At 39.1% G+C, this 17633-nt stretch overlaps 1 protein-coding gene across 1 annotated transcript in view; it reads left to right on the forward strand.

Moving 5' to 3' along the window:
* Positions 1–17633, forward strand: part of SLC9A9 (solute carrier family 9 member A9) — a 325848-nt gene that overhangs the window by 250320 nt on the left and 57895 nt on the right. Inside the window, exon 14 of the mRNA XM_073359753.1 lies at positions 1357–1436. Coding sequence (XP_073215854.1) covers positions 1357–1436 — 80 coding nt within the window. The remainder of the gene's footprint in view (positions 1–1356; positions 1437–17633) is intronic.

Genomic DNA, 17633 nt, shown 5'->3' on the forward strand with positions numbered 1-17633 from the left:
AATGGAGCTGAATCAGCTCCCAGGAATAATATTTGGTCCATGTGCTACAGGTGTAAGTTTATCGTGCTCAATCCTGCAATTCTAGTGTTGACAAAACTACCACTGACCTCATTGGGAGTTTTGCTGATATGAAACCTCGGGAGTCAAACTCAAGCTTCCACCAAAGCTAGAACATCCACATTGCTATTTTTAGTGTGTTCGCTCAAGCCCTGCTGGCGCAAGTCTGTCTACTTGCGTTGAGAGACTTGCTCCCAGCTGCAGAGTAGCCATACCCTATAGGGTATTATCCAAAGCCCAATTAAATCAATGTAAAGATTCCTTTCTGTAGGGTTTGGATCAGGCCTTAGCAGTGGGCAGCCCTATTATTATTAACCTTACCTGCATCATGGTGTGTATAAGGGACAAGAATGTTTGTATTATAGCTTAAAATGGAGAAATAATGAGACCAATTGAACTGAAAAATGCAAAATAAAATTTTCCCATTAAGCATTCCATGTAGAATGAAGCTTTTAAAAAAAATACATACCTCAAACTTAAAGCCAAAGAGGAATAAAATTGTAATGGAGTGTGCTATTTGGAATGCCCATTCCCGTTTCTATTCCCACCCTGTTGTTAATTCTTATGCTATTTTTCACATAACACCCAGAGCGTAACTAATTACCCATCTAGTATATGAGGAGGTTGCAAACATATAATTCCAGACTGGGACCATGATTCTGCAAGCTGTTCTGTAGGAGGCAGACCCCTGTGCCCATGCAGAACCCAGCTGAAGTCAGAATGGTCACAGAATGGGGACCAATGTTTGGAATCAGTGCAGGAAAATACTGAAAACTACCTGTAGTCCCCAGTGGTGGTATAGTTTTTGTGTACATTTTTGTTTGTTTTTCTTATAAAGCAAAGAGGAAAAATAGAAAGGAAACTAGTGTCATAATTATTAGAATATTACGCTCCCTTTGGAATGACCTTTTTGTAAGCCATAAACAAATACCATCTGAACTTGACAGGAGTAAACTGAAATAATCTCACTACAGCAATTTAACAGAAATATCATTTTTATTGATCTCAGAATATAGTGCTTCTCAGCTGCTTAATAAAATTGGAATCGTTAATAAATGTAAATGCTGAATTATTCCACTCGAGTACCAGCACAGCAAAGAGAAATGTGCTGATGATCTAATTTGTCCATGAACAGATTCACATACTGAGATGAAATCTGGGCCAAAGAGGGTTGGGTTTTTTTAATAAAAAAAATGCAGGTAAATATAATTTGGTTTGACAAGTATTTTTAATATCAAAACTTTGTTTTATTTATGTTTCAAAAACTCTTTTGATTTTATATATGTATTTATTTTGCAGAGAGCGACTACTGCAGATAAGAACACAACCAAGGCTGAGAGTGCGTGGCTGTTCAGAATATGGTATGGGTTTGATCATAAGTATCCTTTTATTTTTGTAAACCATGGACATTAGCTTCATTAAGCATTTCCAATGTGATCTGAATCAGAGTCCAAATATCACTCTTTAAAAAAAAAAAGTGAAATGAAATCACAGCCAGTGTAAGGAGAAGAAATAATGAATGGGATTTCAAATACAATATTGAAATATGCAAGTCCAGTTGTAGCATATTCCTAAATGAGGTGATAGGGAGGGAGAGCGAATCAGGATGGGAACACTTGCCCACATCAAAGTTTCATCAATGTATTAAAATAAATTAATCTTGTCTAAATCTGGGATATAAAACGTGTGCAGGAACAAGCCAGTTACAATGTTGTTCCAGCTTGGGAGTCAATTCACTGGTCAGGAAAGTGAGACATTTAAGACCATATGAAGCCTGATTGTGGATGGCCCACATGCAAATGAGCAAGGGCCCATGAAGTCTCCCTTGAGTCTTCCTGCACAAGATCCAGCTACAATCACCGTCCCCTGGGCACAGAAGCTACTGTCTGCTTGTACATCTTGGTTCAATAGCCACGAAAGAGAAGGTGCAGAAGGGATGATGCATTGGCCCTGGTCATACCTCCCCAACAGGCATCCAGAGGTGTATATTCCACACCCCATGTGGTGGGGGAGAGGGACCAGTGGGCACATCCTCTGGGTACTGGGGGGGCTCCCTGAAGCACTGAGCCTTCTGGAGAAACAATGGTTGCTGGTGCACCTGGTGGGGCAGAGCAGGGCCACCTTGCCTCCACACAGGCTGCTTCTAAAAGCCACACTGGAGCCCACAGAGCCAGATTCTCCACAGCCATGTACCTTGTATCCTCACCAACACCTGTGTAAATTGGCTGTAACAGGCTATCATGCTCGTTTCGTATCCGTTTTACATGCACTTTGCACACGTCTCAGTGAGACCTCATGAAGCAAGACAGTGGAGAATCAATGTTACAGAGCAGGTATCAATGCAGTGAAGATAACAGGAGTCATTCTGTTGGCTTCCATGGATACAGGATCAGGCACTAATTTGGCAACACCACCTCAGTGCTGCCTAGCCAAAATCCTGCAGTTCCATCATGCTGCACCATACTGGAGCACAGAGCAACACTCATGCCATAAATTTCTTGTATGTTTTTCTGAGCACAAGCAAACTTGGATGACTTATGAGGAGCGGCTGAGGGAGCTGGGATTGTTTAGTATGCAGAAGAGAAGAATGAGGGGGGATTTGATAGCTGCTTTCAACTACCTGAAAGGGGGTTCCAAAGAGGATGGCTCTAGACTGTTCTCAATGGTAGCAGATGACAGAACGAGGAGTAATGGTCTCAAGTTGCAGGGCGGGAGGGTTAGATTGGATATTAGGAAAAACTTTTTCACTATGAGGGTGGTGAAACACTGGAATGCGTTACCTAGGGAGGTGGTAGAATCTCCTTCCTTAGAGGTTTTTAAGGTCAGGCTTGACAAAGCCCTGGCTGGGATGATTTAACTGGGAATTGGTCCTGCTTCGAGCAGGGGGTTGGACTAGATGACCTTCTGGGGTCCCTTCCAACCCTGATATTCTATGATTCTATGATTCTATGAGAACATATTACAACTGATAAAATGTTACTCCATAGCAATGCAGCTTCTTATTAGAACTCCAGTGACATTATCCCTCAAAAAGTCTTCCAATAGGCAAGACAATTTGGTAAGAAATCTCTTTTGGTAAGAAATATAAATATATGGCCCCTAGTTTATCTATCCAGGCAGTTCTAAGGACCAAGAAGTTAGAATTAAAATGTTTCACTAGAACAGGCTTAAGTTCACAGTTTTATACTTTCCAAGCAGAGTGGAAAATGGCATGCGCAATGCACTACAAAGGGGAAGAATGTGTGTAAAAAATAATACTGAATGCCATCATTGCTTGCTTTAGATATACACTGATCCCACTCCTTCAGAAAGAAGAGCCTGTATATCAGTAGGAAGGGGAGAACCAGGCAGAAAAGGAGATGGTTAAGAAAAAGGGAGAGAGAATGGGAAAAGAAAGGAAAGTGAAGAGGGATGAGTGAACGAGAGAAGGAAAGGAAAATAAAGAGGGAGCTAGGAAGACAAAATAAAGGGGAAATAGGGTAGGGATAGAAGGGGAAGAAAGCAAGAACCAATGTAAAAAGAGCAGAAGATAGACCAAAGGGAAGTAAAGGGTTGGGGAAAGGTGGACTTTAGGAGAAACAAGGACAAGGTCAGTGAAAAAAGGAAGGGAATAGTGGAGAGAAACAGAAGGAAAAAATAGTGGGAGAGGAGAGGGGTTAGCTGAATCTATGATCCAGGTTGCTGTGAAGTGGCAGAGCAAGCCCCTTCACCATTATCTTTTTGGGGATCCCCTGCATAATATAGAAATCCCAAAGGAAGAAACCATGTAGATCTCCAATTCAGGACAATAGCCCTTTCTTCCTGCTCAGTTTAGAAAGTTTGACTTCCAAGGTGTTTTTATTTCAAGAAAACATTAAATTTCTAAGTGATTTTTGAAGAGATTCTCAAAACGAAAGCAAATTTACATCTTAAGTAGCAATCTGTCTTCTAGTCTGGTAATAATCTTTCTCCAGTGTTCTCATTTTCCAATACTGCAGCCCTGCCATTATCCTACAGGTGTATTTTCATTTTAAAAAATATGACTTTTACGCTTTATTTATGCTGAAGACTTATGTTCAAATCCCTATGGAGAAGGATGGTTCAACCCACTAATGTTTGGACTGACAGTTCTGAGCTTTTCTGCAGTGTGAGTCACTATTCTGCTTCTCAAATATGTTCCTATTCCTTAGAGAGTGACAAATTATCCAAGCAAACTTTTCTTCAATATCTGTGTCCTTCTCTTAGCAATGTTATGAAGTTGTGCTGCTGAATTTAAAAGATGAAATTAATACAATTGTCATGTAGTGCAGTATTTATACTTAGTACAGGATTGCACAATAGATTATGATAAAGCCTTCAAAGAAAAGGTGCTGAAAAGTAATCATCTATCTGGTGACACACTTAGGAAGAGTCCATGCCTGTGACATTTCTGTGGCCTAACATTTGCTCTAAGGCACCAACACTGGTAATAACATCCCTAATGTCTGTTTATTTTGTGCAAAGAGGCACAATTGCAGCAATCAAAGGTTGCCTTATTTCTTGCTGTCATTCTAAAAGATTTCCTACATTGACTTGGAGAATGTTTCATTTGCTTTAATTGGCATTGGATCTAGTCCTAGATATCTAAGAAAAATACATCTCTCTCTAACACTAAGATGAAGGAACATTAACATCAGAACAGTGAAAATTAAGAAGAAATAATGTGAGAATCTGGATACTCCCATTGAGTTTTTCATTTCAATGTTGCGGTAAGTACAGAACACGATAAAACATTTGGTATGTTAATGTGGCTAAATGTCTGTCTCTGTGTTCATGTTTTTATAGCTTGGAGTGTATCACCATTTTAAGCTGTAATATAATACTAAAAGCTGATGGGAAAGAAAAGTGTGTGTGGAGGAAATACTAAATATTTCAAGAATATTTATTGAGGTAATAGAATTAATGTCCCAGCACTGTGATGTACACAGTATAGTATGGTTGTTGCAGTTTCCTTCAAGGGCAGCCAGTGTATTTGTATTGAATATAGTGAAATTTAACTAAAAAATAAAAGTGCAAGTGGAATTTTTGATTCTTTCCATTTTGGGTCATTAGCACATGAGGTCTCGGCCCACAGAAAGGTTGGAGTGAAGGTGTTCACTGCACGAGCATACCAGGAAAGGAACTGTGACTCAAGGAACCATCCTTGTCTCTTCTTGCTCCAGGGTGATAGTAATCTCCTGCTATCTTGTACCCACATCAGCTCCCCCACTACCACAGGCTCCACCCATTCCCCACCCCTTCTCAACCACTTGCTTCAGAGAGGTAGTATGCAGGCATTCTGCATCCACTTACTTCAGGTCAGCTTGTGTAGCAGTGAAAGGGACTTCTTTCCCCACTACGGAGGTATATAGTGCAAGTCACAATCTAGCCCAAAGAATGATAACATTTTAGAGTAGTGACTTACAAAGAACCTTCCCCTGTTTTTCAATTACTATTGGGGATACATACAACTTAACCAACCAATTTGGGTTAAACAATCTTGTAGCAGATTCTTTGTCCACTAAAATTTCCTTCTCTTTTTTTGTGTTTGGGTAACTGCCATTTCCCCAACTTAGGTCATTTTGCTCTTGCTATGCCCACAATGGCCCTCACTACCCATTCTGTGGCATCATTCTGAAAGAAGACTACTGGCTTCTCACTGTCTGTAACCCAATACATAATGAGTAGGACACAGTGATGGTGAAGATGAAGGAATGGTTGAGGGGGAAGAATGGAGTATTTTAAAGGGGAAGAAAAGAGAGAGAACATAATACATGTTAATATATTAATACAATGCTGACTCTGTACTTTTAATGGATGAGCTCTCTCTTCAACATAACACATTAAAAGTTAGACTGAGGAACAACACATACTGCAAGGCAGAGGAAAAGATGCACTGAGACTCCATAGAAGAAATGGAGTGAAACCAATAAAAAGGGAAAGAGGAGGAAGACCAAAGGCAAGGGATGCATAATAAGTTTGTTTTTATTACTTAATAAACACTGTGTGTAATGGGCTTCTTCTCAGGCTCAGCCTACAACCAGGACTGACTGATTGTTTCCTGCCAAAGGTGTAGGGATGAGGCTGAACCTGATGTGGCATTCCCACATTGGACAACAGAGAGCAGAGCAGCCGCTATTCCTGCCTCTAGTGTCGTGGAGGGGAAGCGACAAGTGAGCATTTGCAACAGGAAGATAATTACAAAATATATGCAAGAGCCTGAGATGATGTGTGTTGGTGGAGCAGGGAATGCTGGGATTGTGGTGATACAATGATAGGCCCATCTCTTCCTTGAGATAACTCTAATGATTTCAATGGAAGTTAGTCATAAATTCCTTTCAGGGCCTGGTTTAAGTTCCTTCTGTTCTGAGTTTCTTTTACACATACTGCATTGAAGGAGGAGGAGCCACTCTCTCTTCCTTTACAGATATCTGTTGAATTTGAGGGGCCAAATTCCCTATTAGGCCAAAGGAAGCTGTGTTCAGGAATAGATATAGGAGCACTGTGATTGAATAAATCAACTTTTCATGGAAAAGCTTACCTGAGTATTTCTGAAATTATTCACCATTCTGATGTACTCCTTTCAGAGTCTAAAGGAAAGATATTTATAGTCTTCCCTCTCCCCTTGAATCAACTAAGAGGAATTGCATTGATTTTAAAGGCTTTCAAAGTTTACTCTGTTTAATTTAGTAGACTGTTTTCTTTTTTATCCCTCCCTATGGCTTGTATATGGGCTAAAGGTACATTTTACTTCATAGGAAGTCATTAGAAGTCTGATTGTGAGAACACAGAACAACTTTTCTTTTGCTTACCAAAAGCAATATTATGCATTCCAAAGGAGGAAGAACTGACAGTCAAAGGGAATTTCATCATCTCATAATCTTCAGCTGAACCTTCCCTATATGATGACTTGTCATTGTCATGCCAGAAACAGATGCCTTAGAAAGAGATGGGGAATTACTATCGCAATGTCATGTGTATATAATTTTCTCCTTCTGAATGGAAATTGAGGGCTTTCCTAGTTACTAACATTTTTAGTTAGATAGTGGTGATATCTTTCACTTATGCAGCACCTTTTTAATCTGAAGGACACCAGACTGCTTTATTATTATTTATTGTTTGAATTTCAGTATTACCTAGGAGCCTCAGTCAGGGACCAGGAACCCATTGAGCTAGGTACTGTACAAACACAGAAACAGATGGCCCCGACCCCAGAGAGCTTACCAATGGAGTATAAAACAAGAGACAACTGAATATAGACTGACAAGGGAGTAAAAGGAAACAATGAACCATTTTTGGTCAGCGTGATTGGTACTGGTCTGAGTTCATAAGCAGCCTAACCATTGTCAAGTTTTTTGTAGGCATCATGGCAAAGAGGAGTTTGAAGGAGGGATTTGAAGACGAAGGAGGTAGCTTTTCAGATGCTTCCATGAAGCAAATCTCAGGCATGAAGGGCAGCATGGAAGAAAGCATGAAGATGCTTGTTTGAAAATTTAACAAGTGGGTGATGGTGACCTGGACTAAAAGATAATCCTCTCACTCTCACCACTGACCTAGCTGACAACTTCACAGCCATGCAAGTTGGAATTAAGGGAAAGAAGCAAAGAACCCTTTACCCAGATGCAGCTGACACAAGTTTCAGGTACTCATATATCAGTGGTGGGTGTAGTATAAGAAACATGGATAGACAGAAAATTTCAGGCAGGCTGAAAACCAGGAATTGAGGTCCAACACCTCTGCTTAAGCAAAAAGACTCTGAAGATCTTTAATTACCCCAAGTGGTCAGGATTTTGCCTTCAGCTCTCCTTGCGGATGATACTTAAAGCTGCAAACTGCTACATAACATCATTCTGGTGAATTAGTTTGTTACTGACTTAGGGACCTATTCAGCTGAAAAGAAATCTGGCCATTGGAGCTCTTTAAGCCCCAGAAGTCTGCTTGCGGTAGTCACGCAGTGGACTGATGTATTCAGAGACTGGGTTGGCCTGTTGTACAAGGTGAAAGTGGAACACTCACCCACTGTTTGGCTGGATCTTGGCAAAGAGAACTGACAGCTGGCTGCTCGTGGAGCTCATGTAAATTAGTTCCTTGCCTCTTCGAGCAGCACCACTGAGTATTCTTGTTCCATCCCGCTCCCTCATTCTGGAGCCATAGAAAGACTGAAAGTTACAATAGCCGTAGGACTGTGAAGCCCTGTAGGAACAAGAGAGACATGGTCTGTTCTCTTAGCTTGAATGGTGCAGGGTGTAGGAAAGGAGAGGGACCTCTCCCAGTGCCAGTCACTGTAGCTGAGGTTGAATGGGAGCTCCTGCCACCATTAGAGTGGGGCTTCCTTCTCCTTCTCTCCATAACTGCTGTGATTACTTTTCAGAGTGATAGCTCCTTGGGTTGAGGAACGCCTCTTCTTTCTTTGTTAGCAGTTCCAACTCTGTAAGTGAGCTGCTAGCTATGAGATAGTCTTTGGAATGGTCAGCCATTTTCACTCTTCTCGTTAGCTGGCTGTCAACCAACCGAGAAAGAACTCATCCTCTGTATGGATGTCAGGGAGGCACTGTCCCTAGGAAAAAGGAGAGCAGCTGTGTGAAGCTTTATGTGGTCATCACCAAGGAGTAAGGGCCCCTTGACTATTAAGCAGTTGCAGTGGCCAAGTATATCATAGAGCTTTCTCATATACAGGATCTACAGAGTCAGCTTTTGGGTTCCATAGGACCCCCAGAAACAATAGTAATAATAGCAACAATTGCAATTGCTCTGAACTTGCTTCAGAATTCATTCAAACAACCTCTTTGTGGACATGCAATCTGAACTAAAAAGCTGACAGTGAAAACTCAGTGTTCTCTGTTGTTGTGTAGAGAATCAGTACATCAGATTTGGGGCCATCTCCTGGACCTTTTCAAGGACACAAGACTGTAGAGATCCTGCAAATTAACTTAATAAACAAACATGGCTAATAATTAACATGAATAATAAGTGACCTCTGTTTGTCCACCATTTGGGAAAAGGAAACTTGGGATAAACAATTTTTAAACAATTCTCCATTGAATATGAAGTTGATGAATTCTCATTTACAAAATTGCTCACATGTCAGTTCTCATCTGTTTACATCCTGATATTCTCATAGACAAGAGAGGGGAACAGTATTTCATTGTAAGAGACATACTTTTAACTGTCAAGGTGTTTCTCCTGCATAACAAGTTTTTTCAAATTAGTTTGTCCTCAGTGTGATGTATGAAAACTGAGGACATTATTTATTTTAAACTTTGTTTTCAGTCTGCAGACTGAGTCAGAATTTAAAGCATAAGAAAGATTCATGTAGATAAGATTGTGTGTCCCCTGTAATATTACTATTGCAGTGTACACAGTTATTGCTTGGAAAGCATGCCCAAAAATTCAGTAGCTCTTCATCGGTCATACTGTGTCCGACCATACTAGCATTTCACTCATATCAATATAGTAGATATAAGGAGACAACAGGGCATGTTTAAATGTATTATCCCTGGGTGTTTTCTATCTTTATAGTTTAAAACCAGTATTTCTTAATATAGTTGTTCTGGTTTGTCTGTGTGTTGCATATAGAAAATTCATTTTGATTTCTCATCTGTTAGTTTCTCAATAAAAACTCCAACTCCCGCCCCCCATATCTTAATAACCACCTCACAGATACAAATGCACCCCAAAGAGGAAGCTGCAAGAAGACTTCTCAGTGCTACCAAAACCTGCAACTATCTAGTCACTGTAATAGTAAGAATTAGAAAAAAGGGTGGATGCGGGGGAGGCAGGGATGGAGAAGAATAGCATGACTTCAAAAAAGCCATTAGAGTCAAGGTCATTCTCTCCTTCTCTGGATGTCCAAACTAACCATCATTCTTACTTCCTTGTTGGTCTGTCTCTCTTTACTGTAAAGTCTTAGCAAACAAGGAAGCAGAGGTAAGGAGCATGAACAGTATTAGTGTTCCAACTGAAGATGGTGGTGTTTTTATTATGATTAGTTTGCCATTATTGAGAATCTGAGGGTTGCTGACATTTCCGGATGAATTCCCTGCTGGGTTGCAGGGTACAATGGATAGAAAGTAGATTAAGTCTTTGGTGCCTGCACCATAACATTTGGTGCATTTTCTATAGTGACTGGCCTTTGTCCAGGTACTTGAATAGGGACGGAGAGCCACAAAAATCTGAGCACAAAACCACCACTGATTAGACAAAATATTTAGTAAAGATATCTAGAATTCATTCTCAGTTCCTTGAATCTGTGGAAATAGGTGATATTTTGGGATAGGCATAGACATGTTACACATAATGCCCAGTCAAAATGACTTAGGATTTTTTGAAAACCTAACCTTTGATAGTTAATATTAGAGAGGGCAGTACTATAAATGATCTGATGTTATCTGTGCCAAAGAAGACTTTCCCACCCTCCGCCAGAAAATCCATTGGCAGCCTCTGGCTCTTGTAATAGTCACAGTACCAACAATGGAGGAAGTAACAAAACTTTCAGAGGGTCACATAACTATTATAAATTTTGAATATTTATCTAAACCTTTTGGGTATGCAAACTTAAACTGGAAATCCCAGGAGAGAGAGATTTCTTGAGGGCTTCTGGTACTTCCTACTTTTGCTCAGCCAGGAAATATTGCTAGAAGAGCCGCCCAGGTCCTGCCTCCAATAAAATTCACCAATTCCTAATTACACCATGAAACTTTTTCAGTTTGGTTCAAGCCACTTCCCTACATTTAGGATGCCACATTCATGAATGAAGCCTAGCATAGTCAGATCAGCTACTGACATATGGCCAAAAAAGAAAAATCTTCAACATACAGAAACAGATAAATAGATTTTGTTCAAACTAAAAAAATCACCTTTGGAAAAATATTAAGAGTAAACATCTTTATCACAAAAGAAATTTGGGAGTTTCATTCCCAGAAAGATACTGCCAATGTGAAGAAAGTTCATAGAAACACAAGAAAAAAATATTAGGGTATTGTGGTGACAAATTTAAAAGGACAGATTAAAAATTAGTGATTTCATGAAAACTAATGGAGGACATAATAGTCTATAAAAAAGTGAAGGCTTTCCCAATCAAAGAAGGAGAGGAGTGACTAGACTAGAACAAGAGGATATAACTAGAAGTAATGAGATGAAGTTAAAAAAAGTAAAAATTCTGACTTACTGTCAGTCTCTCACCCCTAACAGAAAGATTTAATAAACTGTGGAATGTTCTCCCATGGCAAACTGGAAGCCCAATTGTTTTGTACGTTTAAAACAGGACTGACTAAAATAGCAAAAAATATGTTAGAGAACAAACCTGCATTGGCAAGAGAAGACTAGATCTGCTCCATCTCTAATTTCTATCCTTTTATGGTTATATGAAATACCACCAAAATTAAGTTATTCTTGAAGCAGGGGTTTTCAGACTGAAGACTTTTACATTGCTACTAGCAAAGCCATTATAGTGAATTTCTTGAACTCTAAAGTCTTCATAGTAGTGTGCAGTGCTGCTGCCTTTGAAAGAATAAATAAAGGGACATACGGGGAAAACTTTATTGGATTTTAAGAAAATCAATGTTCAAAGTAAACAATGAGTGTTGCAGACATGGGACAGGTGGCAAAGGACAATTGAGTCATCATTATTGGATTCTTAAAATCTGGGCATGCTTTTGTATTCAAAAGAGATTCACAGTAGAGTCAGAAAATACATAAGCTTTTAAAGTTATTTATTGAACTTTTTCTATCGTCTTAAAGAGACAGGTATGGCCAAATACTATCCTCAAATCCTTGTGGATGTCCACTGATTTCAGAGGGAGTTGCACATTGGTAACTGAAGGCAGAATTTGACCCACAATCTGCAGTAGACAATATGATGTCAAATAGTTAGAATTTTTATTTAACAACATGATTCCCATGAGCTAGAGCATCTTCTATTGGTGCTATATAAGGTGTTCTCAAACAATGACCACTTCTGAATACAGCAGTTGTCTCATGGGCTCCTTCCCTTCAGATCACAACTGTGTGATCCACCTTCTCCTATAAGCAGCTTCATAACATTCTTGTGGTAACTATAGTAATATCAGGGAAGCATATAATATATTTTAATTAGAACTGACTAGCAACCAGAATTGCCATTTTGCAGGAAATTCCAAAATTTCCAAACAAATTCTACAGAAACAACAAAAAATGACATTTCAAAATTTCATACAGAATGGGAATTCCAAAATTTTGTTTTAAAATAGAAATTTCACTTTGAAGAATTGTCAAGGCTACCCAGGAGGGGAGCTGGGCAGCTTGAGGAGCCAGGGAGCCTTGGTTCCCAGGCTGCAGAGGCCCTGGGAGCCTGCATTTCCAAGGAACCAGGAGACTGGAAGTTCTGGGAGCTGGACTCCTGACAGCCCACCTGGGAGCCAGGACTCCGCAGCAGTCCATCTGGTGAACTGGCAGGATACCAGGCCAGGTTGTCCCAATGAGACCTTGCCTGGTTTCTGCTGGAATTTTCTCTGAACTAACACGTAACCATGGACTGTTTCAATATCAACAAATCCACATTTTCCAACAGCAAAACCTTCCATCTGGAAATTTCTGACCAGCTCTAATTGTAATTTCATTTAGCATGTTTTAGCAGCTGGAATTAAGGCATTCTTTTTAGGCCACCACCAAGTTCTTTGTGAACCACTTATGGTCTGCACAGTTTTAAAACCTCTATGCGATATATCAGAGCTGAGAAATTCCAACCACACCTCACACTGATGGTTTACTCGGGGCCCAATCCTGAAAGTTATTGATCAGAGTGATGACTGCTCTCAGCTCCTAATAAGGGCACACACCACTTGACAGGAGGTACTCCACACCTGGCAGAATCAGGCCCTCACTGATTCTGATTTTCTTTTTCTTTTCACATTGCTGTGTGGTTTTAAGCCACCATTCACAATGGTAGCATGTTGCATTTGGACAGAGTTAAAATTTAAAGCAGAAGAGAGATTCGGCACCTACAGTAACAAGACTGTATAAAGCACACTCCATTCTTCTCACAGACATGTTTTCTACAGAGCTGATACATTAATTATATTGGCCCAGTGCTAAATGTTCTTGTATGGAGAAAAAGGCAACAAGAAAAATTACTACATTTAAAATTATTGGCACTTTAGAAAAAGCAAAATACTTGCCAGTTCTCCCTTTTAGTCCCAGTACAGCTCTCCATCAGTTTCCAGTAGATATAGCAGTCAAAATAAAGAAGTTTAAGGTGCTGATCCAGGAGTCTTTCCATTGATTTCAATGGGCAATCGATGAGGCTGTAATCCAGATGGCATCTGAATTTACTGACAAGCATTTACTCTAGGTATGTGAAACAAAGTTTTCATCCCATGTGCTTTGTATTATTTATTTATTTTTTCTTTTCACTGTACTATTGGGGGCATAGTACAGTTTGTACAGACAAAGAAGCAGCAGCCTAGGCTTGTATTGGTCCACTCAAGCATGAAATTATAGTTTGTTGGCTTACAATACTTAACAGCACCCAGGAGACTTAAGTATGATACAGCAATACTGAAAGCTTATAACATGGACTTAATCAGCCATGCCTCAGAATCTCTTGCAAGTCTCATTATTTCATTTACAGCACTGCATGTGCAAGAAGTTACCTAATGTTATGTCTAAGTGTTTGAGAATTCCTCGGCACGTTTATCTTTCACTCTGTTCTCTTCAGTTAGCACATTTTTAAAATGCTTCTCTTTGCATGCAGCATATTTTGTATATCTAGTACCATTTGCAGATGGCACTTTTTTTTTTATAGCTGCAGTTGTCACCATGTGATATTGCTAATTACACAACTACCTAAGTAAGGCGTTGGGTAATGGTTCCTAATAAGGACTTAATTATTAATGCTAAATTATAGTGGAATTCTTATAGAAGAATGCGAGTGTAAAGAAATTCAGCAAGATTAAGGTTATTATCAAGAATGCCAAAGGACATGTTAATGATTTATCACTTCTTAGAAATTGTTGAATCAAAGCATCCCACAGCACACTCTAACTGCCAGATGCAAAGCCCTTTGAAGTCACTGACAGCGTAAAACATAAAGAGCACAAGCTTATGTCACATATTAGATGGTAAAAGACACAAAGAAAATTGCATTAACTACAGTTGCAATAACACACGTGTACTGTTACTTGATAGCAGCATCAATATCACAAAACCTAGTAGTCTGTGTTCTCTCATTACTGGATGAGAATAGGAATAAATTATTAGTTTGTGGGTTTGGCCATCAGCCCAGAGTGGGCCAGTATGAGTCCCTCAGTTTCCAGACAAGGAGCTCAATCTTCCTCCCTTTAAAAACGGGGGATCCACTCCTATAATTTAGCAGTGGAGGAGAAGCTGGTAAGGTGGAACCTTTACTTATCCTAGGGATGTGGGAAGTAGGACATTTACAAGTTTTCCCTAGATCATAATTGGTTTGCTAGTGAAGGGAGGGCGGGGCAGGAAAATAATAGATTGTAAAATAATGTCCTTGCATAATAGATGTTTCTTTTAAAAAGAAGATAATAACTGAATTTTATGTATTCAGAATCCTGAAATCACTTTGCTAAGAGCAAACAACATTTACATGGAACGTTAGGCTATGCATATCGCATGAAAGAATGAAATAGCTATCCTGGTCTGGTGAGTTTATGGTCATCTTGTTTTAAGATTAGTGTTATGCCTGATGGAAAGGAAGAGCTAAGCTGTTAAATATGTATTTATAAATCATTCTAAAGGGTGTATTATTTATGCAGTAGAGCAGATAACTCCTCTTGAAACTTTGTGTTTTTTCGTGTAAATATGTTTTGGGAACACGTGGTGTGCATGCTAAAATTGCTCTCAAGAAACATTCTTTAAAGCTCCTGGCCAGGTGCTGACTGATTTTTGAACATCATAATCTGTGCTGATTAGAAATTTGTGGGGCTTGTTGTCATCAAAATACTAAAAGCAAATAGAGCTTTTTCTGATCTAATTTCTTGCCATATTGCAGGACTTTAAAATAAATAGTGGGGGGTTTTTTAGTTGTACAAGTACAAAAAGGAGTTAACAAAAATAAAGAGATTTTGTTTTAACACTGATTAATTTTAAATGGATAAGGTTCTTGTTTGTTTGATTATTTTAAAATAGTGGATCAAAACATTTATCCTGAGGCTGAAACTTCATCTCACAAGTTTTAATCAGTATTTTGTTATTGTTATTGTTAAATACAGCTGCAATTTTAATTGTCATAAATAGTGACATTAGGCAGACTTTTCTGCGACTAATTTGGTCAAATTCATCCCTGAAGTAAATGGTATTACACCACAGAATGAACTTGGCCCTATCTGTGTATTTCAGCTCTTTAGGAACTAGTGTTAATTGTTTTTTCATCCCATTGCCAGTGATGAGCTATGCCCAGACAGACACTCACTAAAATACTGGTGGCATGGTTTGTCATATAAATTTACACTTTATGTTTTTATATATACAGATGTGATCTAAATATTTGTATTTTCCTAGCCTCAGTCGTTACTGTTTGCACATCACTTGGTGATAGCATTGATGAGTGAAATACAGCAGATATACATAAGCAATTTCACAAGAGAAACATAATCTACAAATCAGCTGCTATTAGAATATCTACAAAACAGATTTTGGATTTCTACCACTTGAACTACTACTATATTCAGTGTGATAGGGTAACAAATGACGATTGCCATGCTTCAATTGAATTTATTGAAAGGCACAAGTAACATTCATAAAAGTGAATTTTATTTCATACAGTATGTAGAAATACAGTAGCTTAGGTCTTAATCAACAGGTAGTAACAGTGTGTATTTAGCAGCAGGCCAGGAGTTATAAAATACAGACCAGCTCCCTGTAAAATCTGGGGATCTAGGCAAGTGTACAGTAATGTCTGTTAGGGACTCTTGAGTTAAGAGGGCTTGCACTGCACAAAAAACAAAAATCAGCCAACAAAACCCATTGTGTGGAGACTTCTTTTCTTTTCAGAGAGTCCTTAGCCAGATTTTGTTCCTCTATTAAACAGGAAGCAGAGCAACTATATGATTCAAGAGACACCAAAATAACTTGGGATGCTCTCAAAAAATTGTCTACTAGTGTTTAGAATTAAAAAAAATTCTGTAAAGCTCATTATGCGTATGTATATATTCTGCATATCCAAACCAGATTGTCAAGCACTTCATTCTGTCCCCTCATACAGTGGAACCATGAGGTCCCTGTGCCCACAGAGGTGAGATAGGATTTGTCCTATAGGACCAGACATGCACCCTGTCTGTTTGAACAAGGAACTTCCTTACCTCTTGCTTTCTTATGCAGAGGTCTGCCACAAAACAGAGTGACAAGCGGAGCTAGGTCCCCATTCTGCTGCTCCTCTATACCAGAGCCCTGGCCCCATATGGTAGGAATGCCTGCTCTATCCCTCATCTTACCTCTGCTCATTATTCATCAGCGCTTCAGGAGAAAGCTTGGCAGATTCAGCCGGCATTCCTCCATGGGCTCTGGCTGCAGTGCAAGCCCTCATTACCACTGTCCAACACAGCCAGTAGCTGAAAGCCACAATCAAGTCCTTAACTACTAAGAGCCTAATTGTACATCCATTGTAGTCAATGTTGTGCTTTATGTAGGAGTAAAGACAGCCCTGGTTCAGGAAATTGACCAGGTGCTGAATTTGAGCTCTTAAGCGATGAACAGAATTTGCACAACTAGGTAACATTGCATAACGAATGTTGCTTTTCTCAGGTCATCCCTAATTTAGCGTCAGTGCATTAATGGAAATGACTGCTGTATCTTACCTTTCAGTTGTTTCCTGATTCCTGCCTGTTGTGGGTATCAGATGCATGATGAGGTTTATTCAATGGTTGATTCTTTACCAGAGAGGCAGAATAGTGTATGTCACAAACAGTTAAGGCTTTAAAATTCCTTGTGGATTATTCATTGAAATTTGCATTGCTACAGAGTAGAAACTATTTTTGGTCTGTGTATAATATAGAATTAAATTATAATGAAATATGCAATAATGCAAGTACTCATAAAGTGCTTTTTGTGTATTGCAGGCATCCAAAAGTTTCAAATGCATAAAATATGATTACACTTGCTGCATAAATGACTGTGTATCAGGTGTATTCACATTTAATTAAAAGATTTTAAAAATATATGAAGCAGTTAAATTGCTACTGATAGTTGCTATAGTAGCTGGATTTAAATAAGTACAGCGAATAAAGGTGTGATGAGGCTGTAAGGCCTGTATCACCATCTACCTGGGCCAGAGGAAAAATACTTTGTGTTTTGCAGGAAATACTGCATGTTAATGACCCAGATAAAGCAAACTCTGAATCTGATTGTGCCACAGGCAGCTGTTCAACTTTAAAGGGACACTATCCAAGATATAGATGCATTTTGTTTTTTAAATTTTCCTTATGTGTGATACTTGGTCCAATAGTGCCTTAGATTATTAAAAGTGTGGGACAAAATAAAAATATAATTTATACTGCTTGTTTACTTTTTGCTCATTCATCCAACTATCTAGACATTCATACAGAACCCATCACAGTAGTGTCTTAGCATCTTAGAAA

The sequence above is a fragment of the Lepidochelys kempii genome, chromosome 9, assembly GCF_965140285.1.
Source record: "Lepidochelys kempii isolate rLepKem1 chromosome 9, rLepKem1.hap1, whole genome shotgun sequence".
NCBI classification, from domain to species: Eukaryota; Metazoa; Chordata; order Testudines; family Cheloniidae; genus Lepidochelys; species Lepidochelys kempii.